Source organism: Rhodnius prolixus, unplaced genomic scaffold, assembly GCF_049639745.1.
Source record: "Rhodnius prolixus isolate KJV_2025 unplaced genomic scaffold, Rpr scaffold_10, whole genome shotgun sequence".
In the NCBI taxonomy this organism is placed as follows: domain Eukaryota; kingdom Metazoa; phylum Arthropoda; class Insecta; order Hemiptera; family Reduviidae; genus Rhodnius; species Rhodnius prolixus.
The window spans coordinates 6,067,535-6,095,264 of NW_027411615.1; the positions used below are offsets into that span (position 1 = coordinate 6,067,535).

General features: G+C 30.6%; 2 protein-coding genes across 24 annotated transcripts; both read left to right on the forward strand.

The window, feature by feature from the left end:
- The first annotated feature begins 2 nt into the window (after positions 1 to 2).
- LOC141457356 (uncharacterized) lies at positions 3 to 27,730 on the forward strand. Of its 23 annotated transcripts, none has more exons than XR_012460330.1 (7): positions 9 to 143; positions 18,316 to 18,420; positions 19,971 to 20,489; positions 22,511 to 22,630; positions 24,102 to 24,418; positions 27,211 to 27,349; positions 27,698 to 27,730. XR_012460330.1 is itself a non-coding variant. In XM_074134238.1 (6 exons), exons 4-6 carry the CDS (start codon positions 8,705 to 8,707, stop codon positions 11,866 to 11,868), a joined length of 210 nt encoding a protein of 69 aa, XP_073990339.1. In that variant the 5' UTR covers positions 9 to 143; positions 3,131 to 5,118; positions 7,336 to 7,468; positions 8,559 to 8,704; the 3' UTR covers positions 11,869 to 12,219. The 23 variants fall into 23 exon arrangements, 9 of the variants coding, with proteins under 9 accessions (XP_073990333.1, XP_073990340.1, XP_073990341.1 ...); XR_012460332.1 differs by lacking the exon at positions 9 to 143 and having other exon boundaries at positions 17,561 to 18,420; positions 19,971 to 20,200; positions 20,380 to 20,489; positions 22,597 to 22,630; XR_012460324.1 differs by lacking the exon at positions 9 to 143 and adding an exon at positions 17,565 to 18,026 and having other exon boundaries at positions 18,162 to 18,420.
- LOC141457352 (NADH-quinone oxidoreductase subunit B 2-like) lies at positions 176 to 1,928 on the forward strand. Its single transcript, XM_074134227.1, has one exon. It carries the CDS (start codon positions 1,205 to 1,207, stop codon positions 1,910 to 1,912), a length of 708 nt encoding a protein of 235 aa, XP_073990328.1. The 5' UTR covers positions 176 to 1,204; the 3' UTR covers positions 1,913 to 1,928.

Here is a 27,730-nt window from a genome sequence, read left to right on the forward strand (position 1 = left end):
TGAATTCACAAGAACGTAAAAACAGAGAACGAAGTTATTGGTCCTGCAGGCATATTAATGAATAAGAATAAGAAGTGTATTATGTGATAATTCCTTCTAATAGGCCTAATGCAGCCTCTTGATAGGCACTTGAAATATTGTAGGTAAGTTCAACTTAAGTTTTTGCTTCAGTATAAAGCTAATTTATTTACTAAGTTTATTCTTTCAAATTATCATTTAACTCTTTCCAGCTCGATGATGCCATATGGCATCACTAGTTTAAAATGTATTATTTCTTGCTTAATTTTGGCCAAATGATACAATTGGCATCATTTTTAGTTTTCTTTCATGTCTGTTGAGGCAGCACAAGTCGTGATTTTTACATTTTTGACTGCATTTTTTCTTTATAATAATTCGGTCCGGAAAGGGTTAAATAGGCACTTGACACTTACCATCACGTGGGATGATTAAGACCCCAATAGTTAAAAAAAAGAATGGAATTTGGTGATGAAAGGAATTAAACAAATTTTGGCTATTTGAAAGTAGTGAGAAAAGCTATAACTTAGTGTAATAGGAAACATCTTTTTGGGTAGTATAAACCCCACGCGACCACTCAATTGATGAAACTCTGAATTCAAAGCATGAAAACTTTAAATTTAAAATTCGTATCTTCTACCTTCACCAATTGTTTTCAATCGGGATACATTTATGAAGACATACTTCATGTGGACGTACAAAAATATTCATTTTATGTGGGATCTCAGTTGACTTAACAATAGTTCGTAATTTAGTTATTGGACTTGATCCAATCCCGACAAAACAATTTTACAATTATCTCTAAAAAGTATTTATGTATGTATATTTGGTAATGATGAATTCATTAACTTCTTAATTGATGAGTATATTACCTTCAAAACTTTTTTTTTTAATATGTAATTGTTTACTTTTTTTTTTTTTTGTAAAGTAACAATCATATGTACAATAACTCGCGTAATATTAAAGATTCTTTCTGTTACTTGTGAAAAAGATATGGTAAAATAAAAATTCAATCACTATTAGGTAGCTTCTCAGGAAACAACAAGAATGAAATAAGGGGATGTATGTTGAACTTATTTACTTCTTGAGTTTGTAAGAATTATATTGTTAATTTAGAAGTGATTTTTTTTTTTTTTGAAAGTAGTTGAAGAATAAACTGTTCTGTATAATAGTACTTATTGTGTTCATAATGAAACTTTTAATTTCATGCACATATTTGAAAATATGTTTCCCATCTCTGTTTTTATCAAAGGCATCCTTAAACATTAAATCATTTAAAATTAAAGAGAAGAAACCAGAATCAATTAATGTAGATGAGGATAAACCAGAATCATGTAATGTAGATGAGGATAAACCAGAATCTACTAAAATAAAAGATAACAAACCATTGAAAAGGAGACCGTACTCACCCTTTCCAAAGACTGGTACTTTTGCAGAAACTTCGCTTGCCCGACTTGATGATTTAATTAATTGGGGAAGAAAAGGGTCCATGTGGCCCTTAACATTTGGATTAGCTTGTTGTGCAGTCGAAATGATGCATATTGCAGCTCCTAGGTACGACATGGATAGATATGGAGTAGTTTTCCGGGCTAGCCCTCGACAAACAGACGTAATAATCGTGGCAGGTACTGTCACGAACAAAATGGCTCCAGCTTTAAGAAAGACTTACGACCTAATGCCAGAACCAAAATGGGTCATTTCAATGGGTAGTTGTGCAAACGGAGGTGGCTACTATCACTATTCCTATTCTGTAGTTCGGGGTGCCGATCGCATTATTCCCGTTGATATTTATGTACCAGGATGCCCTCCTACAGCTGAAGCGTTAATGTATGGGATTTTACAGTTGCAGAAGAAAGCCAAGAGAACGAAGACTTTCCAAATGTGGTACAGGAAATAAACATTTTTTACTTTTTGCATTTTTTTAATACTAATAAAGTAATTACAAAATATAAGGAAAAGATTATATTTTCTGAAATATCCAAAACGCTTCTCTTTTGAAATCTAATCAACAGCTTATTCTAAAAATATAAGCACTACTTCAGTAGATATTGTTTTGAGTTTTTAACACAAATTTCAATACACTTTTCGGAATTATAAGTTCACTACGATTAAGAACAATTTAGGCAATAATTACTTTTCCAAATTTTATCGTGTGTTATTGTGTTTTGGTCTTCTCTTATTTTTAGAAGTTCCCCAATGCTATTTGTGAAATTCAAATATTAATTTTCACTTAATTTTAGTACTGTTCTACTTGTAATGTGCAAAATTTAGTAATGTTCTTTCTTATTTCATTTTTGTCCTTTCATTCTTTTAAATCATATCTTAAGAGAGTAAATTATGAAGATAAATAGCGAAAATTTTATTTGTATTTATAAATGACATGAATAAAATTAAATTGATTTCTTTAATATAATTAGATGCAAATTAATTTGCAACTAGGAAATTAATAATAATAATTTAGTGGATATTGCTTATATTTGTCGTCGTAGGAATGCTTTGTTTACTGGAATCTTCTGCTGATTAATTAATATGTATCTTTCAGTTGCTGTTAATTTGTCAAATAATTTTTCGTGTTTTATAAAAGCACTTATTAAAACGATTATAGTAATTTAAACGATCATTAGGGACTTTGGGTAGGTTTTCATTTATTTAATCATGGTAAAGCTATCTTCTGCCAATATGCTAGGAACTATAATTTTAATAAAATGCTTGGTAGGCTTGGATCTCTCCCTCATAACTTTTTTCTGAGTTTGCATTTTCTTCCCACCAACTTGGTACCACTCCACCATAATTTTGAGCAATTCTGTTAAACGAAATTGCTATTTATGTACAAATACCTTCCACATTTATATTCGAAACGTTTTTCGAAGTAATTTGTCTTTATGGAGTTTTCTAGGAACAGCAACTCTTTGCATTCTTTTAAACCATCTTTCCAGTTGTAAATAACGCCGCTACACCATATCATGTTATAATGAAAGTATTGCTTATTTCAAAATTTATTTGTTTTATTTAAGGAGCATCAATCCCACCTTCTCTATCTGAAGTTCTTCGCGCAAGAGGTTTTTTCAGTGCACTCCACTGCCCTCTTTTATCATGCACTTCTCTCTCGTTACAGATAACATTGACCTCACCAGGCAGTTAGCTGTAAAAAGCTTTTAGGAAGAAAAAATCTAAGGACCAGCAAACTGGGTTCGAACGTATGATCTCCGCGTTGGAATCCAGTAATCGCGTACCGCTCAGCTAATTCCTTCTCTGTTGTTTTAGTGAATAGTCACTTATTTCAAATGTTAAGAAAATCTGTAAAACATATCTAATTTTACATACAGACAAAAAGAAAAATCCATTCAAAAGAAACAAAAATTTACAGTTCAAAAAGATAAGTATAAGGGTTGATTTTCTTCGAGCATTCTATTTATATACATGGGTTGGATAATACGTCTGCTAGTTTAGGATGTTCAGAAAAAATTGAAAAATTATTTAAAAAAAAATCGCTAGATGTACCAAGAATTCCTTATTCTAGGTCTGGATAATGCACAGTAGGTCGGCTAATTGTGATTTAATGTACAGAAAAATTGAAAAAAGAAAATCAATGCTAGTTTTCCAAATCTATTGCTGGAAATTCCTTATTTTCTACTTTTAGAATTCAATTATTATGCCAGGATTTGAACATAAACAATAGGTTGACTATATTTGGAAATAGAAGTTCAGAAAAAAAGGGTAAAAAATAAAAGCTAGTTTTATTAGAAATTCGTTAGTTTCTCCTTCTAACATTTCATTTCTTTGTCTAGGTTTGTAGCCCTTACTTTCAATATTGCTTCGTACGAATCGTACATCTGTTTAGCTAGTTGAAGTGTTCGCTAGAAGCTTTAGTACTTAGTAATATCCTAAAAGTTAATTGCAAAACTGTAACAAGTGCTTTTTTTAAAAAATAAAAATAAATAAGTTGAAATAAAAACCGATATTTTTTGCTATTGTTATTTTTTGAATAGGGATTTTGGGTTTATAAACTTAGGGAACTGCTCTCAGGTTAGCTGTTGTTGGATTCATGGATACATATTTTTGTACTACATTTTTGGTATGATTGAAGTAGATGTTTTTATAGCTGACTAAATTTGTTTAAAATTGTGTTGTGTAGTCATTATTAACTTCTATGTGCCTGTTTTGGTTGTTGAAGTCTATCTTTTTGTTAACAGTCGGACTGTGTTAATATTAACGTAGAGTTGCCTTTAACTGCTTTAGTTAATGCGTGATTATTTTCTGCCTAGGTTCTTTGTTGTCCGTAGTTCCTGATTGTATGTTTAGTTCTGTCATAGTTTTGTAAGAATATTTTTGATAATAGCCGCTAAGTGTCATGCGTTTTCTTGTTTATCAGTAGTAATTTCCTGGTGCTTCTGCGTCGATCGTTACTTGTATTTCACGTGGCTGGAAGTTTTGAGCTCCTTTCTTTATGGAAGTTGAAAATGTCCAACACACAAACATAATTATGATAGCTTGTTGCGTGATATTTACTGCTATAAAGTTTTCTTTTGTAGATTATTTACGCACTTGTTATATCATATGTATCATTTATACATCATTATTTTATATAAAAACCAAAAATCCAGCATAAATAATAATTGAAGTTGTGACCGTGTTTTTCGTTTGTAACCGCCCCCCCTCATATGAAGTACACTATTTTTAGAATTTTAAAGTGTTACAAATGCACTAAAAGTATAGAACTTTTGGCTAATCTATAGAATAGCGCCCCGGGGGCGTGGCCTGTTTATTTTTAGGGGGTGGGAAGTACAGCGCACCTACCGGTGAAAATGTAAACTACTTCCCGCGAATGAACTGTTTCGGATTGTGCGAATTTCGTAACGCTTATGTTTCGCACGCATGCGCAGTACACTTACTGCCTAGCAACTGCTTCCTGTTTAATGTATTAATAGTTCCCGCGAGTGCTCTGTATGTGACCTGAGGTGCCGTTTTTTTGTAACTTTATGAGTATGAGCGTTTTAAATTTGCAGTTTTTTTTTAAATTAAAGCATGAGTGTAGTGTGAATGAGGTTGGAGTTCGACAGGTACGAGTATACCCTCCTCAGGAAAAGGACTCCACAGAATAAGGTAAGTTTCTTTTGTGTTGTTCTGTGTAATTATTGTAATGAATCTTGTGACACAAATAAAAAAATTGAGGGTGATTAGGTAGGTTAGGAGGGGGTATGGGGGGCGAAGCCCCCCATTAAGAAAAAAATCAGGGGGTGTGGGGGGCGAAGCCCCCCATTAAGAAATAAAGAAATAATTCGAAGTGATTCTGATTCGCTGTTACCATATAATCCGCTAGATTTAAGTGTAAATATAAAATAAAGAAATAGATTTATATTTGAATATGGCGGGTTCTATAGTAACAGCGAATCAGAATCACTTCGAATTAGGCCACGCCTCTGGGGTGCTATTCTAAAGATTTACCGAACTTTTTAATAAGAACTAGGTTTCATTTATTTTTATTTCATTTTTTTGCACATTTTTTTACAATTTATAACCATTTGGAATAACAAACCTGCACTACATGTAACCTACCTCACTTAGTTAGCATGTGGAGTGCGTGATGGGAACATAGTAGGAACAGATATGTTTAATCATTTTGAAACAAATTAAATTTTGTTCATTAAAATTGAATGCAGAATGGTTTAATTTAGTTGCTACGTACTTGAAGTGATACAAAATTTACTTAAAAGAAAAATGCTCCTATTTCTGCTGTCTTACACAGTGTGAATTTAGTTTTAAAATTATTTAATGTAGTATTCTTTCTAAATTTCCAGTGCTTTCATCCACGGGCTTTTCAAACCCTATGCCGGCTTGCAGCCCAGTAATGCTCAGCTTTCTGTGAAGTAATTACCACTACGGTTCCTTCTTTACATCCTGCAGTAAGTTGAAAAATATTAAATGGTTCTGATCCATTCTATTCTGGAGAGTAAAGAAGTAATGGAAATCTACCTGTCATTCCTATCCATTATGAAAAATCTTATCCATTATTTAGTACGTTCAAAGTATTTATTACATCATAAACCAAAACCTTTTTTTATGATGATCCCTTTGAAGCGGATTAAGTATTGTTTCGACTTTCGTTGAAGAAAGGTTGACTTGTAAAATTTGAAGAATTTATATATTTTATTTCTTTTTTCAGACAAATAAACCTAATTGTCAATAAAATAAAGATTTTTGACGATTTTATTGATTAAAGTTTTGGAACCTTAATTATTTTTATCCATGAATATTGAAAGCAGAATGGTTTAATTTTATTGAAAAAAGGTTTAGTTTAACAGAAAAATTCTATGTTTGCAATGGTATATCAATATAGTGTGAATTAAATCGTGAGTTTTCTAATGAGGATGTAGTATTTTTTCTTTTTATTCAGAGTTTTCGTCCTCTGGCTTTCTCGATCTTTTGTTAACTTGCAGCCCCGTTAAGCTCAGCTTTCACATGAAATGATTTTTTTTAACGGGCCCTTTATAGTTCAAGCAGCACGGCCGTAGATATGAGGTATTTTTTTGGCATTCATTTTATTATCATTGGAGAAAAAAACACTTTTACAATTGTTATAAATGTTTTTCTCTAGCCTCTTAATTAAAGATAACACTCAGTAAGCACTTCCTTTTAATTACATTAGATTTCCAGATTTAGTACTGCCTACTAAACTGTTTTCATTAATGAAAGCAAAAGACAAATTACATCTATCTAATGAAAATATATCAACAAATTTGGGTAGGAATCAATTAATAAAAAGAGTATTAGGTATTAATAACGCATGTTTATTTTACAATCTAATATAAGAATTATAACTTGAAAATTGCATAGTTTGACGTTGAATTCTTTAATCAAATTTAAACTTACTTCCTATTTCAATGGAGAAAATGAAAAAAAGGTTGTCTGATGTATTACTAATACTACTCGTATTTCATAAGAAATAATAAAACATCATGAACACAGTTCCTCAGCATAGAGGTACACATATAGATTTCCTTGACTTCTTTATACCCCTAAATAGAATGGATGAGAATCGACTTGCATTTACCGGCGTATTGCTGTTGTAGTGAAGAGATCGTAGAGGTAACCACTTCACATGAAAATGGGCATTATCTGCTTAAGGTGGTATAGCGTTGGCAAGGCCCATGGATGGTTAATCTTTACAATAGTCCACGGAGGTATGGCCTATTTATTTTAAGTGCATGCGCGGTAGAGTAATACTTTTTAAAAACAATCATTAGTTCCTGCCACAGTTACTTCTATTATTTTCACTTTTGTTCCTGCTGTAAGTTCCTGCATACATTTTACGGTTTGCAGCAATAAATATTACAAAAGATTTGAATCCAATTGTACAAATTTGCAACCATTACAAACAAGGAAACTTAATGAAAACTGCAAACAAAGGAAAATGGAAGAAAAAATGCTTCAAACTGAGAGTTTAATTTATTCAGTAAGTATACCTTTCAATAGATTAATTACGCAATACGATAGCATACAAAATGTGTTAAATTATGCATCCAATTTAAATGGTATTTTGGCTAAATACATTTATTTCTTTATTCTGGGTTGATGAGGGTTATATTCAAAATTTGGTAAGACAATTGCAAAAGGGTTGAACGCCAGAAAGTGCACAAAAAGCGTAACGTTTAATTAAATATACCCAACTTTGACCATTTTTATTCTATAAAAGATAAACTTCCCAAACTTTCAGAAAATACAGGACATATACTTGTATGCAAGTGTAAACTTATACAACTACATAGGTTACAAAAAAAAAAGTTGGAAAAACGGTACTTTTAAAAATTCATCTTATTTTTTTGTAAAAACGTAGTAACTAAACGCGTAAACCGATATTCATTAATGAGGTGTCACTCGATTCGGTTCTTTTAGTATGTTCTTTTAAATAGGGCTGTTATTTAACAATTTTAAACATTTAATAATAATAGTTTGATACCTCCTATTATAGTCAATCTTAGTTTAATGGTGGACTACACTTTACTGAACTATTATTTAGTATATGAATGCCCAGCATGAGTCTATGATATTTAATAAATTCTAAACAATATTAATGAAAATTATAGTAGTAAAATCGTTTAAACGTTATTATTATAAAAATGAAATAAAATTTATTAGCCTATTCATAACTTGTGAAGTTATGAGCTGATGTATGAATGAAATTTTGGTTCACAAATCAACCCGAAAACTTTACTTTTAAAACTGTAAGTTTCTGTTAAGAAAAATGCCATACGATAAGTTACTTAAATCCTGTTACTGTAAAACTATAACATCGGTAACGAACCTCACTTAATTAGAATCTCCTTCATTGCATTTTAACTTTTAAATGAACAATTTTTGTTTAAAGTTGGTATTTTTATTACCTGGTTAATGGATATTTAATATTATATTGATATATGAGGACAAGCCGCATCGTTTTTAATATCAAAAGTTCGTTAAAAAAAAGAATCAAAATAATAGTAAAACCTAATATTAATTTGTAAGTTCCAATTGTTGTTGATGTATATTTTGTTTTCTTTATCCAGTGCCTTTGTCCTTAGGGCCTTGTCGTAATGCTCTAGTTCACAGTACCAATCGTGGCCCTTCTGCACGTCGCACAAAAGTTTAAGGTGATTCGGATCTATTTCTACATCCTGGTCAAAACAAATAAGAAAATCTATGTACCTACTACATGCCAACTAGTGGAGTTGTTAATCAGGTAGCCTAATCAATCATTTATTACATCTAATTAAAACACTTGTTTTATTTGTAGTATCTTGAATAGAACGTTTATTAAAACTGTCCGGTAGGACAGTTGTATAAGGGTTGATCGTCAAAAACTGCACGAAAAAGCGTAACGTTGAAAAACACCCAACTTTGACAATTTTTTTCACTTTTTCTATAAAAGATAAAATTCTCAAATTTTCTTTAAATTATAGGGCAAACCCTCCTTTATAACTGTAATTTTTTTGTAACAACCCAGTTCTAGTAGGTTTCGAGAAAAAAGTTGCCGAAAATGAGCAAAAACGGCATTTTCAGAAATTGTTGTTGTTCTTGTTGTTACCTTTTTTGTAAACAACGTAACGCCTAAACGCGCTAACCGATTTTCATGAATGAGGTGTCATTCGATTTGGAATTTTATGTAGATGTGCCTTTTGGGGGTCTCGACGCTGAACATCGAATGGGAGAGGAGTTAGCCCCCTTTATGTAAGGCCCCCTCCAAAATTATTATTACTAATTACTCTGTAAATCTTGGCCCGATTTTGTTAAAATTTGGTAGAATGATAGGGTTAGGGCTCCCCTACGTAACATTAAAGCGGCGATCAGCTCTTACACTTGTTAAGGGGAAGTATAGCAATCTTTGCAAATTATCGACACGTGAACCGATTTTCATGAATGATGTGTCATTCGAATTGAAATTTTGTACAGATTTACACTTTAAAAGTCTCGACGCAGTGTCTCATAAGGAGGGGGTTTCGGCCCACCCAAATAAGGCCCTTTCTAAAACTATTATTACCAATGTTTCTATAACGCTTAGCCCGATTTTGATAAAATTCAGCTCGAATAAGTGGTTAAAGCTCCTCTACGTTGCTGTGAAGTGCTATCATGCTCTTGCATCTACTAAGAGGAAGTACTGCAATCGTTTAAATTATCAATGAGTGAACCGATTTAAATCAATGAATTGTCGATTAAAAAATCTTTGCCTCTTTGCCTTTTAGGGAGAAGTACTGCAATCGCAATTTATTTTTCTTACTCCTCTTAAAAGGAAGTACTGAAATCGCAGTTTAATTTTGCTATTTATGTACAAATACCTTCCTATATTATTCAAAACGCTTTTTCAAAAAAATTGTTATTGAGAATGGTTTGGGGGACCGCAACTATAATCAATCTTTAAAAAGATCTCTCCAGTGGTAGTTATGGTTCCGACTTAACACCTTATCAGGTTATAATGATAGAATTGCTTATTCCAAATTTTAAAAAAATCTGTAAAGCAGATATGTAACATTCCAAATAGACAAAACGGAAAATCTATCCAAAAGGTACAAAAATCTCCTTAACAAAAACTTACAGTTTAAAATGTTAAGTATAAGGGTTGATTAAACGCCCTATATGACAACTTCAGAATAAAGGGCAGATTAAAGAGAAATCAGAAGTATAATTTGGAATAGAGTTAAAATAAAGTATCTATTTAATAACGAAGATGTAATATACATTTTATCACAATTATAACAAAAAAATATGATGAATGAACTGGCCAGCATAAGGGTCTGTGACATCTAATAAATTCTTAAAAAATATTAATGAAAATTTATGTAGTAAAATTACTTAAATAATATCAATTAAGCATTAATGGAATGTTGGATACTAGCTGATTTGTGTACCTTTTGGCGTTCAATCAACCCTTATACTTAACTTTTTAAACTGTAAGTTTTTGTTAAGGAGATTTATTCAAGATTAACTTGATTAACTGAATTATGATGATTTCCAGATTGAAAACAGCCAATACTGGGAGTACTACCTGCAATACTGTCCATCAAATGAAGAAAAAATGAAAAAGACGTTGAGAAAACATCCAGTGAAAATGTACAAATAACTTTCGTCATAAATCAATTACTAAAAAGTGTATTAATTATTTGTAATATGTAATATGCATATTAATATCGCAATCTAAATAATTATGCGAATTTTTTACTATTGTATACAAAAAAATCGTTTTATTTAGGAGCAGAAAAAAACCCTAATTTTTTAAAAAAAAGCTATTTATTGGCATACCTATTTTTTTTTACATACATTAGTATTCTATTATAGTACATAAATACATATATTAATTAAGAAAATAAAAAAGAGAAGTTTAAAACAAAAAAACAATCCGTCATTAGCTAGGTAAAAGTTATTGTTAAATTTGAAGTAGTTTTGTTTGACAGGTAGTTTTACTTAGAGCTATTACTTGGTCAATGTACTGTTGTGCATTTAAATAGTTTATTTTCAGTCTTATTAAACTTGAAGGGTTTCTGCTACGGATAGAAATGTATTAGAAATAAGCAAACAAAAAGCTTGAATATACCAGTATATTGCTGAATAAAAGTTTTCCTTTAAAGATTTTACTAATTTACGCATTTTTTAAATAATTAGAATCGTGTTCAACCTGTGAAAACTAGTATTAAAAATCAGAATAACCACAGATGATCGATGAATCATTATGTACTACGAAGCTTCTGAAAAGTCCGACAACCAACTTGAACGTGTAATAATGAAGACAAGTGCGAGAAGAGTTAGTTCTATGTTCAACAAATTAACTAAAGAAAGCTGCAAGACTTGGAAGATAATTTTCTTAATCTGAACCTTTGTGATTGCCCTGGATATTACAATGATGTCCGAAGAAATAAGAGTTTGCGAAGTAAAGATCAAGGACAACTTTATCAATCATGGATTTGCCTAATCCTATACATTCTGCTGGCGAAAAAACAAAATAGAATATTAGTAGCATGTTTGTTGTATTATCAATCAACGTAATCTTTTTAATAAATAATAAGTGTTTTTTTGGAAATATATTTCATTTTTCTTTGAAAGAAAGGATTAGGTTCTTTAAAAAACGATTTAAACTTTCATATCAATGCTTTACTTTTATTGCAGTCACATTTATTTAATTTTTATGAATACATAATCAATTATTATAAATGTTTTTTTTTTCTATGTTCTTAATTTAAGCTAAACTAATTTTCTTAAGTTCATAAATATAGTTGATTGTGTAGAATCTTGATTTTCAGATTAAATACCTCTGATACTGGAGTACTGCCTGCAAAACTGTTCATCAATAGAAGCCCAAGTGAAATAGATGTAAATCATCTATCCTAGGAGATTTTTGTGAAGAATCAATTATAAATCAAACTGTATGTAATATGCACGTTAATTTCACAATGTAATGTTAGAATTTTTACTTCAAATTACATGTTCTTTGTTTTTAATACAATTTTAATTTGTTTGCTGTATAAAAAAAAATTATAAATTTAATAAAAGAATCTTATTTATCCTTCTTTCCATCTCAAAAAAAAGGAAAAAGTTCAAAAAACTTCGATAGCGAGCAGTCAACACGATTAAACAAATAATTTCCAAAAATAAAAATAAACTGTTTAAGATGTTTTATTAACATGTTTTTACAGATTATTGTTAAAAAGCGTTTAATTAAAAAAAAAAAAAGAATAAAAAGGAGAACCTGAAAATAGCTGCAGAATGGAAGAAATAAAAAAGAAAACCTTTTAAAAAAGGATAAAAAAAAACCATTGGAATGAGCCTCTTGATTTCGATGTAATGTTTCTGCATTTGATAGTTAACATTAAAGGCAATCCTGGAATGTATATGTTAGGTCGATCTATTCAGAAAATCCAGCAGTAAACGCCATTGTAAAAAATAAAAAAGAAAAATTAGTTTCAAAAATGGCCACAAGGTAGCAGCACTTACTGGACCTGTCAAATATATAAACACATTTTAGTTTACTTATTTGCCACCAGGTAGCACTAAAACTATGTACACCTGTTAAGATTTCTCTTCAGTACGACTTGAGCATTGAAGGGGACAGGGTTGCTCGTCACTCGTCACCTTAAACTTAATCTACTCTTGTGCCACATGTCAATCTTCAAATATGAAAAAGGTATGATTACATATGCCTTGCCAAGTCTAAAAATCACTGTCGTACATTAAAGTTCTTCTTTAAGAATTATAAAAAAAAAATATTCGAATCGTCAAATATAGGTACCATTAGATATGTCTGTCTAGTAAAAGTAAGAATTATTCTAAAATATGAATAATTACTATCACAAATATAGATGAAAGTTCTTCTATAAGAATTATAAAAAAACTTTTAACACCAAATATGAAATAAGGTACATATAAGTGATTTATTTAAAATATTAATTACCCCGCCCTCCGCACCCTGCAAAATCACTCACCTATATACTCTAGCAGTACTAGTGCACACTCGAGAAGCAAGAAACATTTTATGCATTTTTCTCAGCATAAAACAATTTATTTTATCTTACTTCCGGTATCATTAATTAGCACATACCTAATGCCATCTAAATATAATGTTGCCTAATTAAAAAAAAACTCGAGCTACATAATAATTAATAAAAACAATGGAGTTAATAACGAATGAATTGCAGTTCGTACAGTCACTCCTAGTTAACGGAAAAATCACTATTTTAACGATTAGATTCCTTTTTCTAGACTTTGGAGGCCTTTTTTAACTATTTTTTTTGTTTTCTTTTTTCGTATTTTTTTCATTATTTTTAATTTCTTATTATTTAAGAGATTAAAAGGAAAAATAAATACAATATTACTAATTAACTATTTTTTTTATTAAAAATAATTTATAAAAAAAATTTACAATAAGTTTAATAAAATCTTTACAGTGTTTGGGAAAACTTCAATTGACTGGTGACTCTCAAGACTTATACAGGACCTTCTGAAACACATATTTAACCAATGAAAGGAGTCGTCAATATGAGTAGATGTGAGTGAAAGGAAGTCCTACATAAGTCTAGTGGAGCTGTGTTTAGAAATTTTTCCCAACTATGACTGTAAACATACAGTCACATTAATACAGTAACTACATACTTGTTTAATTAACTGATTCCTAATCAAATCAGTAGGTATATTTTCTTAGATAAATGATTTACCTCTTTTCCACCTGGTCTTCTATTGATGAACAGTTTTGAAGGCAGTGCTGTAGTATCAGCAGTGTTTAATCTGAAAATCCGAAATGTTTAATTAAATTACAGTGCATTTTGAATTTTACCTTGAATTGAGAAACTAGAGAAAAACATCTACAACAATTGATAAAGTACTTAAACCTTTTCATTCAATAAAGGAAATAAATTTCCAAAAAATACCCTTATTATTTATTAATAAAATTAACTTGATTGATAATATAATGTCCATACATATGTCCAAGATAATGGAGTGACATCACTGGGTGCCTTCTTCACTCATATATTTTCATGTCATATTTTTTTAATCATGTACCACATTTGCTTGTTGCAACAACCGTTGCAGTTGTAAATTCAATATAAGATTAAAATAAAAATTGCACATAGTTGAATCTGTTCAACATGAAGTATTTCTGAATTATGCTATACAAAATTTATCATTGCAATAAAGTTAATATTTAACTAAACATTGTGATTTAAATTTACTGAGCCAAACAATGAAAGTTCTTCATCTACATATTTTGTAGATACATGATACATGGCTAATGGTAAAATATACATGTAGGTACGATCTTTTTTTAAAAGTAAGAAGTAAAAAGCTCTAGAAAAAGTAAAAATTTCGCTTATTTGATAGCATTATGACCAATGCTAGATTGTAATTGTAAAGTCTTTCATTTTTTAAAAACAGAAACTAAAAAGCAAATTGAAAAAATTGAACTTCTATCACCGTTTCACTGAGATGCAGTGGTTTCTGTTTAAATTAGTTAATAGTAAGGCTATTCTAGTTTATACAGCAAGGGATGATCTGTTGTGAAAAACAAGAATCAAATACTATATGTAGAAATCGTCCTCTAATTTCACTCGAACACTCCTGTTTTGTAGTTGATAGTTAATATTAAGGCCTATGTAAGAATGTAGATGTAGGTACGTTTAAGTATGAAGAAATGACTATTGGAAAAAATGAAAATTTTCTCATAATTTCACAGGAATGCTGATGTTTCTGCATTTTATAGTTAATATAAAGTCTAATGATACATTAAACATAATGGGACCGATCTCTTTTGTTAATTATGAAGTAAAAAGTATTGAAAAAAGTGAAAAGAGTCTCCTAATTTCACTGAAATGCAGCGATCAATTTTGAAAAATATAAAGTATAATCCATTAGAAAAAGTTGAATTTATTTCTTAATTTCACATGATATAGCTGTTTCCGTGTTTGATTAGCCATTCCAAGATTGTGCTAATTAGCTCGATCTAGTTTGAAAAACAAGAAGTAAAAACCATTGGAAAAAGTACAAATCGTCTTCTAATTTCACTCGAACACTCTTGTTTTGTATTTGATATTTACTATCAACGCTGATGTTACAATATACGTGTAGGTACGATCTTTTTTCAACAGTGAGATTGGAAAAAATAAAGTATAATCGATTGGAAAAAGTTGAAGTTCTAGATTTTGTATATTGGGTCGATCAATTTCGATACACAAGAAGTAAACAACATTGGATATCAGAGAAATAGATAAATGGACTTAAATAGTACAATCTAGCGTTGGCTTTAGTGTTAACTATTAAATCCAGGAGCAACATCATTCCTGTAAAGTTAGATGAAAAGATTCCAATGGTTTTTCTTTTTTGTTTCTAGAAATAGATTGACTTAGTGTATACAATCTAGCATTGCCCTACGGTAACATGAGTATTCTAGTAAAATTATGAAAATGCCATATTTTAAATTTCCTTATCAGATTAGTAAGTTCTTTAGCCTTTATGAAGACCTGTAAATGGTAAAGTTCGAGAAGTGTTAATTCTGTATAGAAACGAAGTAACGAAAGCCACAAGACTTGGAAGATGACTACGGTTAGCTTAATTCCCTTGTAGAACAAATTAGACCTCAACATGACATTGACTACTTACATATATTAGACTAACATTATAACTAAGGGGTCATTAAATCAACAGATATAGATTTATTAAAAAGGAACCACATTTAAGGATATTAAGTAACCTACCTCAATGTTTCCAGTCAAACTACACGAGAATTCTTAATTTTCCCATTAATTCTGAAACTTAATTTCTAATTAAAGTCTACCCTAGGTGTACGATCCAACAATGTCTTAGTTAATAATATTGTGAATCAGAAATCAAATACGTTTGTCCAAAACTAGACAAGAATTTCATATTTTTCAATTATTTTGTAATTGTGATTCGAAATTCAAGTGCGAATTCGATTGTCCAAAGTGGCTACGCCGCTTGTCGGAAATTCCATATTTTTCCAATAATTTTGCAAAACAAACGTCAGATTAGGGCAAACCGGAGTGAACATTTCACGTCTAGATTAGTTATTAAAGCACTAAAGCAGAAATCTCATTCTTTTCCTTAAAACTACGTGACAATTCCTTATTTATACATTCATTTTTCAGACGTAACTTCATATTCTGTTGTGAACATTCCACTTCTTGCTTTGTAATTAAATGTATAAAGCAGAAATCTTAATATTATCTTTAAATTATTCAAGAATTTTTTATCTTTCCATTCATTTTAGAATCATAACTTCAAATGCGGGTTGCCCTGTGTGAACAATCTACCTGTGACTTAAGCTTAGTTATTGATTCACCGAAGCCAAGATCTCCATCTTTCCAGTAACTATCGACGAAATTTTCATATTTTTTCACTAATATTGCAATCGTAATTAGAAATTCAGACAACCCTGAGTATACATTCCACATCTGGCTTAATTATTAACTCACTGAAGTAGAACTCATAATACATCCTTGCGGTAACTCTAAACGAGAATTCCTAATTTTTGCATTAATTCTGGAGTTGTAACTTCACATTCGCGCTACCCTGAGTGTACATTTCACCTCTTGCTTAATAATGAAATGTATAAAGCAGAAATTTCAATCTTTCCAAACAAACTAGACGAGAATTCATTATTTTTCCTTTTATTTTGTACTCCTAACTTCAAATTCGGTCTTCCTTTTGTGTACAATCAACGTTTGGTTTTGTTATTTATGCAATGAAGTAGAAATCTCAATCGTTTGCAGTGAAACAAGATGAGAACTCCTTATTTTGCAATCGTAACTTGAAATTCAATTCTCAATTTCTCCAGTCAAACTAGACAAGAATTACTTATTTTTGCATTTTTTTACAATCGTAACATAAATCTGGGCTACCCTGTATTTGCGTTCCATCTCTGTCGTAGTTATTTATACGCTAAAGCTTATTTAGAGGAGATTTTCTCAATTTTCTATTTATTTTGCAATGGTAATTCAGATTGTAGGCTACTCGGTGTGAATGTACAATACTACTCTGTCTTAAAAGTATGAAAAAGAACATCGAAGACAATTTGCAGATTACTTATCAAAAAGATTTCTAGATCAACCTTTGGAAAAATCTGAGCCACTTGTATGTCCTATAAGAACCAATTTCATAAAGTTTCTGTTTTATAAAAACTGAAGTGTTTCTGCTACGGATAGAATTGTAAGTATTAGAGATATGTAAACAGAAAGCCATTCACAAAGCTTGAGTATACCAGCATATTGCATGTTCTACGCTGATTAAAAGTTTTCCTCTGAAGATTTTACTATTTTTTTAAAATATTAGAATCGTATATTCATTCATATTTTACTTAACAATAATTATTTCGAAGTGAAAATCAACAATGTCCGAGTTTTAAACTTAAATTCTCGCGCCTCCCTCGTATAAAATACATTTCCAACTATTCAGTTTTAAAATAATTATTACTCGCACAGAATTAAAAAAAAAAATATCCTTATAACATGTATTAGATTTCAATTATTTTAATTCATAATTTTTACAGATGTTTGACAATTCGTTAATATTTTGGATAACACCACGTAACCTCTCTTAAACAGTCAGCTCAGTTAGTAACTGTAGTGCGGCAGGGCAGTGTAAATGAAGTTGAAATCTTTACTCTGATCTGGTTATTCTACCTCTGAGATGGTTGAAAGACCGAAACCGATAAGGGATATAAACACACTACTGATTATTATTCGTGAACTGATCCTCATCAGATTAGTAAATTCTTAAACCTTTAGGAACACCTGTAAAAAGTAAAGTTCGAGAAGTGTTAGTTCTATATCGAAGTGAAGTAACGAAAACCATAAGTCAAGAATCTAAGACGAGGAAGATGAGTAAGATAAGCTTAATTCTCTTGTAGAACGAGTTAGACCTGTACATGAAATTGACTACTTACGAGTATATTACATTAACAGTGTAACTGAGGAGTCATTAAATCAACAGATATAGATTTAATAAAAAGGAACCTTATTTAATGATATTAAATAACCCATGTACGTATTACATACAATTGTTTATGTTATTTGGGAGAATCGTTTCATGTTTTTGTTATTGTTGTATTTCCTATAATATAGCCAAGGAAAGAAAAAAATAACAAGATGACAAAGTGTATATATCATAAATTTTAGGACTTGAAAAAAAAAAAAGTTTAAATGTATGGAAACTTTGCCATGATGGTGATTTCGGCAATTCAATTAAAAAATTAAATGGCTTCGTAGATAGAACTGATAAGAAGTTACTAGCTCTGTATTTCGCTGGTAATGGTTTTTGACTGTTTTGTAGCAAGAATGAAGAGGGTAGCAGTGCCTACATGCAAGAGTAGAATGAGAAGTACTTGCTGGAGCAAGTGTGTGAACAAGACCTTTCCTTTTGTATCGACTTCATAAGGTATTTATCTTATCTTTGTCAATTGGTGCTTTAATTTTTCACTTTTACTTTAATATCCACCAAGCACTCATTACAATTCCATTACTTTTTCTTACCCATAATAATTACAAGGTATTACGATCAAGTAGAATGTTATTCAGTTTTCAACGGATATATGTATTTGTTTTCGATAAATGTTTTTAGGAATTGTCAAGTTTCGTGTGTGATGAAAATCAATGATGGAAAATTCAAGTTTTGATATTTAGTTTAGTGGGCAATGAACCAATGGGTTATTATGCCCTCTCAACAAATATTAGATATATTTCCATTCTATACTCTCTACATTTTTCCACTACCTGGTTTACTGTCTGGAGGTGATCAATTGTTGAGTACGAAGGCAGGAAACCTGCTTGTTCTTCCGGTTGGAATTCATTAATTTTATTTTTTATTCTATTTTGAACAATGTATGCAAATAATTTGTACATAACTGAGGTAAGGCTGATGGGACGGTAATTGTTAAATACATTTCTTGAACCGCCTTTATCCAAAATGAGTATCTTATTACATTCCCATTGACTTGGAATAACAGCATGCAATAAAATATTAGAGAAGAGCCTGGTTTAAACTTTACTTAGCGCATTTTTACCTTCTTTAATCATAACTGCCTCTATCTGGTCATCCCCTGTAGCTTTGCCTAATTTCAATCTCTCAATGGCTTTCTCAACTTCTCCTTCCAGAATCGCTAAGAATTCCTCCTCCCTCTCCTTTTCTAAAAACTTACTTCTATTTTCATCCTCCAAACTCCGGTCCCGTTTATAAATATTTTCATAAAATATTGAGATATTTTCTAATATTTTTTCTCTATCTGTTATTATACCTTCTGGCGTTTCCAGTTTTTGAATCCAATGTTTCTTTATATTTGATAATTCTTTCTTCATCTTCTTTGTCGAACCTTCTTCCACTACCGTTTTTAAAATCACTTCTTCTTCATATTTTTTCAGATCCATTCTAATTTTCTTCCTTACTAATTTCCTCACTTCTGCGTGTTCGATTTTTTGAAATGACGTTAATTATTTTATTATACTTTTCCATTTTCTCAATCAACTTGATAGTTTCATCCGATAATTTTTTAGTTCTCCTATTCTGAGTTTTATGCCTCTGATTTTCTTTGCATGTCCTTAAAGTTGCTGTTTCTATCGCCTTCATTATTGCGTCATATTCCTTATGAATATCCATGCCATTTCCTGGTGATAATTTAGACAGCTCCTCCTCTATTCTTGGGAGTAGACTTACTTGCTTTTTGTTAATTCTAAATGGTCTTCTCTCTAATTTGATTGTACAATTTATAAGTCTATGATCCGAATTAAATGGAAAATCAGCCTCTACTTTCGCAGTTACAGCTTTCCTTATATCATTTATAAGTAAATGTTATTTCGTTATTTTCGTCTTATTTATTTATTCATTCATATACTTATTAGTGCATGTACTAAACTAAATTTATTTCTGGATATTGTATGGTTAACTAGAGAAATAATCTTAATTATTTCGTTGTAAATGCTGTTTTGTTTCAGAAATATGTTTGCAGTTATTCTAGTCTTCAATAAGAGCAATGCTTCAAGAGCTGAAAAAAAAAAAAATAGTTTGGGAATTCTTCTTTGCTTACTTTAAGTACAGCTGGTTTTGATTGAATATTGGACACATTTAAAAAATAAATAAATGTAAAACGCTATATTGAATAATCTAAAAGATAGGTTGAGACGCTTTGTTTTAGAAAGGATTGCGAAATCTTCTTGTGGTAATGGTAAGACAAAATTAATAGTAAAACTTAAATTTTCGGTATCGAGCTTAGTGAAGTTATTAGTAAGTAGTAAGTGATATTCTCATCCGATAAAAGTTTGACAGCAGTGCATTAAGTACGAAGTCACCGTTAAGCCAATCTATAATATTATCACCCTCAATATTAGCATAAAATAATTGCAGAAGATTGAAGTCTCACTGTTGATTGATGGATAGAATGGATTAGCATGGCTGAGGAACAACGTTAGATTTGTTGACAACCTTTTACTCCACATCTTCAACTTTAAAAAACCGTTAGTTTTTATAGATTTACTTATGGAAATTTTAGTTTGTAAATAGTGAAATCTCAATACATCTTATAGAGATTTATTAAGAATTTTCCTCGCTTGTTGTACCAATATTGGTTGGTTCTATTATTAAAACTGTCCGGTAGGACAGTTGTATAAGGGTTGATCGTCAAAAACTGCACGAAAAAGCGTAACGTTGAAAAACACCCAACTTTGATAATTTTTTTCTCTTTTTCTACAAAAGATAAAATTCCCAAATTTTCTTTAAAATAAAGGGCAAACCCTCCTTTATAGCTGTAATTTTTTTGCAACAACCCAGATCTAATAGGTTTCGAGAAAAAAGTTGCCGAAAATGAGCAAAAACGGCTTTTTCAAAAAATGTTCTTGTTCTTGTTGTTGTTGTTGTTGTTGTTGTTGTTCTTCTTCTTGTTGTTGTTGTTGTTACCTTTTTTGTAAACAACGTAGCGCTTAAACGCGTGAACCGATTTTCATGAATGAGGTGTCATTCGATTCGGAATTTTATGTAGATGTGCCTTTTAGGGGTCTCGATCCTGTACATCGAATGGGAGAGGAGTTAGCCCCCTTTATGTAAGGCCCCCTCCAAAATTATTATTACTAATTACTCTGTAAATCTTGGCCCGATTTTGATAAAATTTGGTAGAATGATAGGGTTAGGGCTCCCCTACGTAACATTAAAGCGGCGATCAGCTCTTACACTTGTTAAGGGGAAGTATAGCAATCGTTGCAAATTATCGACACGTGAACCGATTTTCATGAATGAAGTGTCATTCAAATCGAAATTTTGTACAGATTTGCACTTTAAAAGTCTCGACGCCATGCCTCATAAGGAGGGGAGTTCGCCCCACCCAAATAAGGCCCTTTCTAAAACTATTATTACCAATATTTCTATAACGCTTAGTCCGATTTTGATAAAATTCAGCTCGAATAAGTGGCTAAAGCTCCTCTACGTTGCTGATGCTCTTGCACCTACTAAGAGGAAGTACTGCAATCGTTTAAATTATCAATGAGTGAACCGATTGAAATCAATGAATTGTCGTTAGATTAAAAAATCTTTGCCTCTTTGCCTAGAAGTACTGCAATCGCAGTTTATTTTTCTCACTCCTCTTAAAAGGAAGTACTGAAATCGCAGTTTAATTTTGCTATTTACGTAAAAATACCTATGTTATTCAAAATATGTTATTCAAAACGCTTTTTTAAAAAAAGTTGTTATTGAGGATGGTTTGGGGGACCGCAACTATAATCATTCTTTAAAAAGATCTTTCCAGTGGTAGTTACGGTTCCGACTTACCACCTTATTAGGTTATAATGATAGAATTGCTTAATCCAAATTTAAAAAAATCTGTAAAGCAGATATGTAACTTTGCAAAATAGACAAAAAGGAAAATCTATCCAAAAGGTACAAAAATCTCTTTAACAAAAACTTACAGTTTAAAATGTTAAGTATAAGGGTTAATTAAACGCCAAAAGGTACACAAATCAGCAAGCACCCAACATTTCATTAATTCTTCATTAATATTTAAGTAATTTTACTGCATTAATATTCATTAATATTTTTTAGAATTTATTAGATGTCACAGACCCTTATGCTGGCCACTTCATTTATAATATTTTTTTGTTATAATTATGATAAATCACCCATATGTACATGCATGTTAAAGTAGAAAAAGACAAAGTTAGAGTCGGCTACTGTCTTGAATTCGTCTTACCGAAATATTCGTGAGCATAAATATCACACAGTTATATCAAGTAGATTATTCAACAACAATTATTGATTTCTCAATTGTAATTTAATTGGGTAAAAAGGATATACGGGACTGTCTAAATATTCACAGTATCAAGTAGCCACAGTAATAATTTGATTTATTTTTTGAAATGTTCTTCACCCACGTTGATAAATATTTTTTATCGTCAGTACTTTAAAAAGAAGTTTTTCTTTAAAAAAAATTCCATGTTTAGAATCACTGTTTACCTCATAATTTGATGGTTTTTTATTTATGATTCGATAGTTTTAAGTTGATGCTGCTGTAGTAACTAAGACAATGAGAACTTTACAAACCTTAGAAAACTGATTGTATTCTCTATTTGCATTAAGCGATAATCATTACTGCGTTAAGGACTTCTTGCAGGTAAGCAACATTTTTTGTGTATATTTCTACTATCAATTACGAGTTAATGTGATCAGAAGGGTTTATGAAATTGACATGTTTCCAAGACAGTTAGGGTTTTTTAGTATTCAAATTGGTTTACTGAAGAGAATTATTAGGTCATAAACATTCTTTTACATATTTTATTTCTGAATCTTACCATTAAAACAATGCTTTCAATGTGTTCTGTGATTTGTTACAAAATTGATACTTAAGAATGCTATGTAGATATTAGAAATTTTAGCATTATCAAAGTTTCTTTTGAGCAGAATGTAAAACGAACTTCACAAAAAACATAATGGTTATATAGGAATCAAAATGGTTGAGCTTTGATAAAACTAAATCTCCAAACCTTGCACTCATAGTTTAAATATGTACACAATTTATAAAATCACATAAATGTCCACCTTGTTTATTTGGGACCGTTGTTAATATCTGGATCAGTTAGCTTGTTTTATTTGGTTTGTTCAAAGTGAATGTGTTTAAATTTCTAAGTTCTGAGTAGGCGTTTCTCACAACGCAGTTTGAGCAGAAACCAAGGTGTGTAAAAGATTTGCTCAATTTCTAACCCAGTTCCATGATATCCATCCAGCTAGAGGTCTAACTTTTTTTCTAACAGAAAACTAATGTACACCATACTTAATTAAGTTCCCTTGTCCAATCTGTTGTTATTTATTACATTTTCCTATCTCCAATTAAAAAAATTTTTTTGTGCACTTTCCGACACAAAGTAGTAGAATTTTGATAGTTTTTGATTAGGGTCTTGTTACACAAGCCATAAACTTGTATTTTGAGAAGCTGCTTTCTGTTATAGACTTGACCATTACATGGGGAAAAACTAGGGTGATATTAAAACTGCCCAATAGGACAGTTGTATAAGGGTTGGTCGTCAAAAAATGTACGAGAAAGCATAACGTTGAAGAACACCCAACTTTGACAATTTTTTTCTATTTTTCTTAGACAAACTGGAAGTTTTATATATTCAGTTAAATAATTCTTTTATTTTCTCTTACTTAAATAAGGAAAGTATTTAGTGGTTGTGACCACTTCTTTGCATTAGTAATAGCAGTGTACAAGAATAGTCTCTTGATTCCTAACATCTTTCACTTTATCTTCAATCCTGCTATAAAAAAAATGACCAAGTCTAGCTAGATTGTTTAGCAATTATAGTCTAAAAATTGAAAACATCTATTTTTAAAAAATTTATTCTATTATTCAATAACTAGATTCACTTCAAAATGAAATACTTTTAGCTTCTAACATCGATGTGCCTCTTAATTTTTAACTTTAGCTGTTATATCTGACAATTTTGACATGTTGGGCTGCTGTACAAAATTAGGTAGACTTAGAGTTAATTACACTATTCAAATCATACGATCTTCTTTAAAAGACATATATTTTGTAGGTAAGATTTTTATCATTTTAATTTAATAATTACATTTTATTTTAACAGATTATGAATGAAAATAAATAAATAAAAACAGCTGGAATCAGCTGCTTAGATAATCTTCACTTACCAGCTGATCAGCCTGGCCAGTTACCGTCGGCCATCTTTAACTCTTTCGTGGTGTCTCTTTATTAACATGATTTTTTAGGTGAATATTAGTTCGTGGCAAAGTGAAGTTCGATTTTATAAATTGAGTTTATGTTATACTTAGTGCGTGATATATAGTTTTAGTGTAAATAATGTGAATTATTTTAAATAGTGTCAAGTGCTATTGGACTGCAGATGTATTGAGATGCTGATGAACTTGGATATTCTTTAAAAAGGTAAGACTTTATTATCAATAATTAAATTATATTTTTATTATTTTTGCATGAAAACGGCATGTTATTTAATTATCACTTAAATATAAATATTATTGCTTCGTCTTGCTTCGTTCAGTGTTGGTTAATTCTTTAATTTTTCTGAACACTACAAGTATTTAAATTGATTTCTAAACTTTTTTGATGAATTCTTTGATCTTTTTTTTTAATCGACTATGAGTTCAAAATTAGTATTCTTGGTTTACACTGGGTCAAAGAAGTCAGAGAACACTTTTAATTTGATTACTTTTATCTTAGTAGAAACTTTTTTTCTCTCAAATGAAATTATACTATTTCATTAGAATAGAAACAAGGGTTATTTATTTTATTTAAAATCTTTTATTATTATTATTATTATTTTTTTTTTTTTTTTTTTTTTTGCGCATCAACAGCTGAGGTCATTAGCGCCCGGAGCTTTTTCCAGTGCACTGCCGGCCTCCGGACAGTGTTCTCTCGTTACAGACAACACTGTCCATCACCGGACAGTGAGCTGTAAGAAGCTCCTAGGAAGAGAAAATCTAAGGGTCAGCTGCTGGATTCGAACCCGGGACCTCCGCGTGGGAGTCCAGTATGCTAACCTCATAGCTAATCCCTTCCCTTATTTTTTTTTTTTTTTTTTTTTTTTTTTTTTTTTTGGCGCATCAACAGCTGAGGTCATTAGCGCCCGGAGCTTTTTCCAGTGCACTGCCGGCCTCCGGACAGTGTTCTCTCGTTACAGACAACACTGTCCATCACCGAACAGTGAGCTGTAAGAAGCTCCTAGGAAGAGAAAATCTAAGGGTCAGCTGCTGGATTCGAACCCGGGACCTCCGCGTGGGAGTCCAGTATGCTAACCTCATAGCTAATCCCTTCCCTCCCTTCCCTTATTATTATTATTATTATTATTATTATTATTATTATTTTCAACAGGCATATATCATAATGAAACGTTAAACAAAACAACACCACACACAAATGAAAAAAAATGTATGTGAACACCATGAACATAATAAATTATTCTTACACATTGTACATGTATTATAAATTTTAAAAACTTCTTTGTTTCTAATCACTTCCAAGAAGCGAGCTTTCATCGATCCTACTAATTTTGTAGTCGTCAACGTTGGTATTTTATCCCAGTCTTCTAAGATAGCATTTTTTAATTGTTCACGGTTTCTAAGTTCTCTTTTATTTATTTGGCGACTGATTAAATGTTCGATTGGGTTAAGGTGTGGCGATTGTGAAAAGTTGTTTAGGCGCCGGCTTATATTACGTAAGAGCCATTCCTATGTTTTTATTTCGGTGTTTCGGGTCGTTTTCTTGTTGGAAGACAAACGCTCCATCCAATCCTAATTTTTTTGAACCTTTACTTAAATTGTATCTTAATATTTTAACTGACTGATATTATTTCTACAATTCAATAGGGTTCTTTGGAACTATATTCAACTGTTTTTCTGTTTGTTATCCAAGTAAAAATTTCGATTTGTGCACATTTATACTGTTGCTCAAAGACTATCTTTGCATTCGTGTGTGGTGTTGTTTTGTTTAACGTTTAGTTCAACGAACAAAGAAGAAGTTTCTACTAAGATAATAATAGTACTAAAATTTAGGTAAGTGTTCACATACTTTGTTGGCCCAGTGTACCTATGTTTTTTTTTTTTTTTTTTTAATTGATTCCTGTCCTTAAGTATCTTGATTTTAATTAGTTCCTTTTATAGGTCTATAAGTAGGACATTTAAATCCAAACTCAGAAATTCCACATCATAACTCGCCCCTTATTAATTAAATCCTTGGGGTAGATTCAAAAATAAATAATTATAATTGATACCTACTTCAACTTTCGTTAAGAACAATCGAAGATCTTCCTTCCCCTTTCGGTGAATGTTCAGACAGTTTTTCTGTTGGGTAAAAATATTACTAGCACTAAAGCTTGAATCTCCTAGAAATGAGTAATATCAACTTCCGATGTTTTCAATAAAAGTAATATTTTTTCCACAATTTGGGCATAATGTAACTGTCTCTAATTCTCCGTTAATTTAGATTATAATAATAAGCGTTGGTTTGACAACTTGGGCCATTACTCACTTTTTGTTCATTAACGGTGTTGTTTCTGTATACTCTGAACTTCTTTAAGAAAAGGTAAGAACCTACGCTAACGATATCAATTTTTTGAATAGTTTCTATCTTATGTAAATGTATAAATATATCTCATCAGGATAACCTTACTTAGATTTTATTAATGGTGTACTATGTAGTCTCCCTGCATCCTGTTAATTTTTTACGTAACTCTTTATCTATGTCCAATATGCTTGAATGTTTTTTAATTAGCTGATTCAATTATTCAATTATAAAGACTCAATTTTGAATGTGAATTTGAAAATGTTTATTTACAATTTAAATTTTTTTATACAAATATATTTAAATGGAGGTTTCAGGCTGCATGCCTATATCCTCTCCACAACATATCAACATTTACATTGGATACAAGTCGAACTTAATAAAGACTCAATTATTGTAAATTAAATATGGTTAATGCATTTATTTATTTATCATCGATAACTTAGAATCAGCTGACATAAAAACATACACGTCCCAACCATAGGTTAGGTTACTGTAAATTAAATGATAGGAGAAGAAAACACATTTAATTAAGTTCTTAGAAAATAAATATTTTTATTTAAGAATTAATAATTATAATACAGTTTAAGAAGTTAACAAAATTTAAGAATAATCATTAGTTATTTGAATTACATAAGTAACTATAGACATTATTTCAGGCTTCTGGTTTTAGACAGTGGTGCTCGTGTTGATAAGAACTATCTCTTTCATTGCAACACTTTGCACAGCATTGATTTGTGGATTGGAATTGACACTACTTCTGTTGCTGGAAGTATCTATAAAGATAATTGTACAAAGGTTAGAGACATTTAATTTTTGAAATAAGTTTTTTTTTTAATTTTCTTAAACGTTGGTAATATCTCTTTTTCAAATTTGCACAATGAGATAAAAATCATGCATGATCGGTCTCTTTACATTTGTTTTCTTTATTTTTCCATTTTATTTAAGTTTTCCAAGTATCTTAGTAACAACAGATCAATTGAAAGTGCATCACTTAGTAGGAAATGTTCGTTTTCAAACAGACTGAAAAAGAAATAGATATTATTATAAATATATAAAAAAAGTAAAAAGCAGTACATTTTGTTATACATATTATATAATTTATTCAAATAGTTCATGTAACAGTAAAGAAAAATTTTGGTTTAGGTAGCAAGAGGAATAGTGTTAATTTGAGATGTA

Coding starts and splice junctions, on each gene's coding strand:
- LOC141457356 (XM_074134232.1), top strand. CDS start 109: ATGCAGCCTCTTGATAGGCACTTGAAATATTGTAG. Junction 7,469..10,501: donor CTGAGAGTTTAATTTATTCA/GTAAGTATACCT, acceptor GATGATTTCCAG/ATTGAAAACAGCCAATACTG. Junction 10,597..11,780: donor AGAAAACATCCAGTGAAAAT/GTACAAATAACT, acceptor CTTGATTTTCAG/ATTAAATACCTCTGATACTG.
- LOC141457352 (XM_074134227.1), top strand. CDS start 1,205: ATGAAACTTTTAATTTCATGCACATATTTGAAAATATGTTTCCCATCT.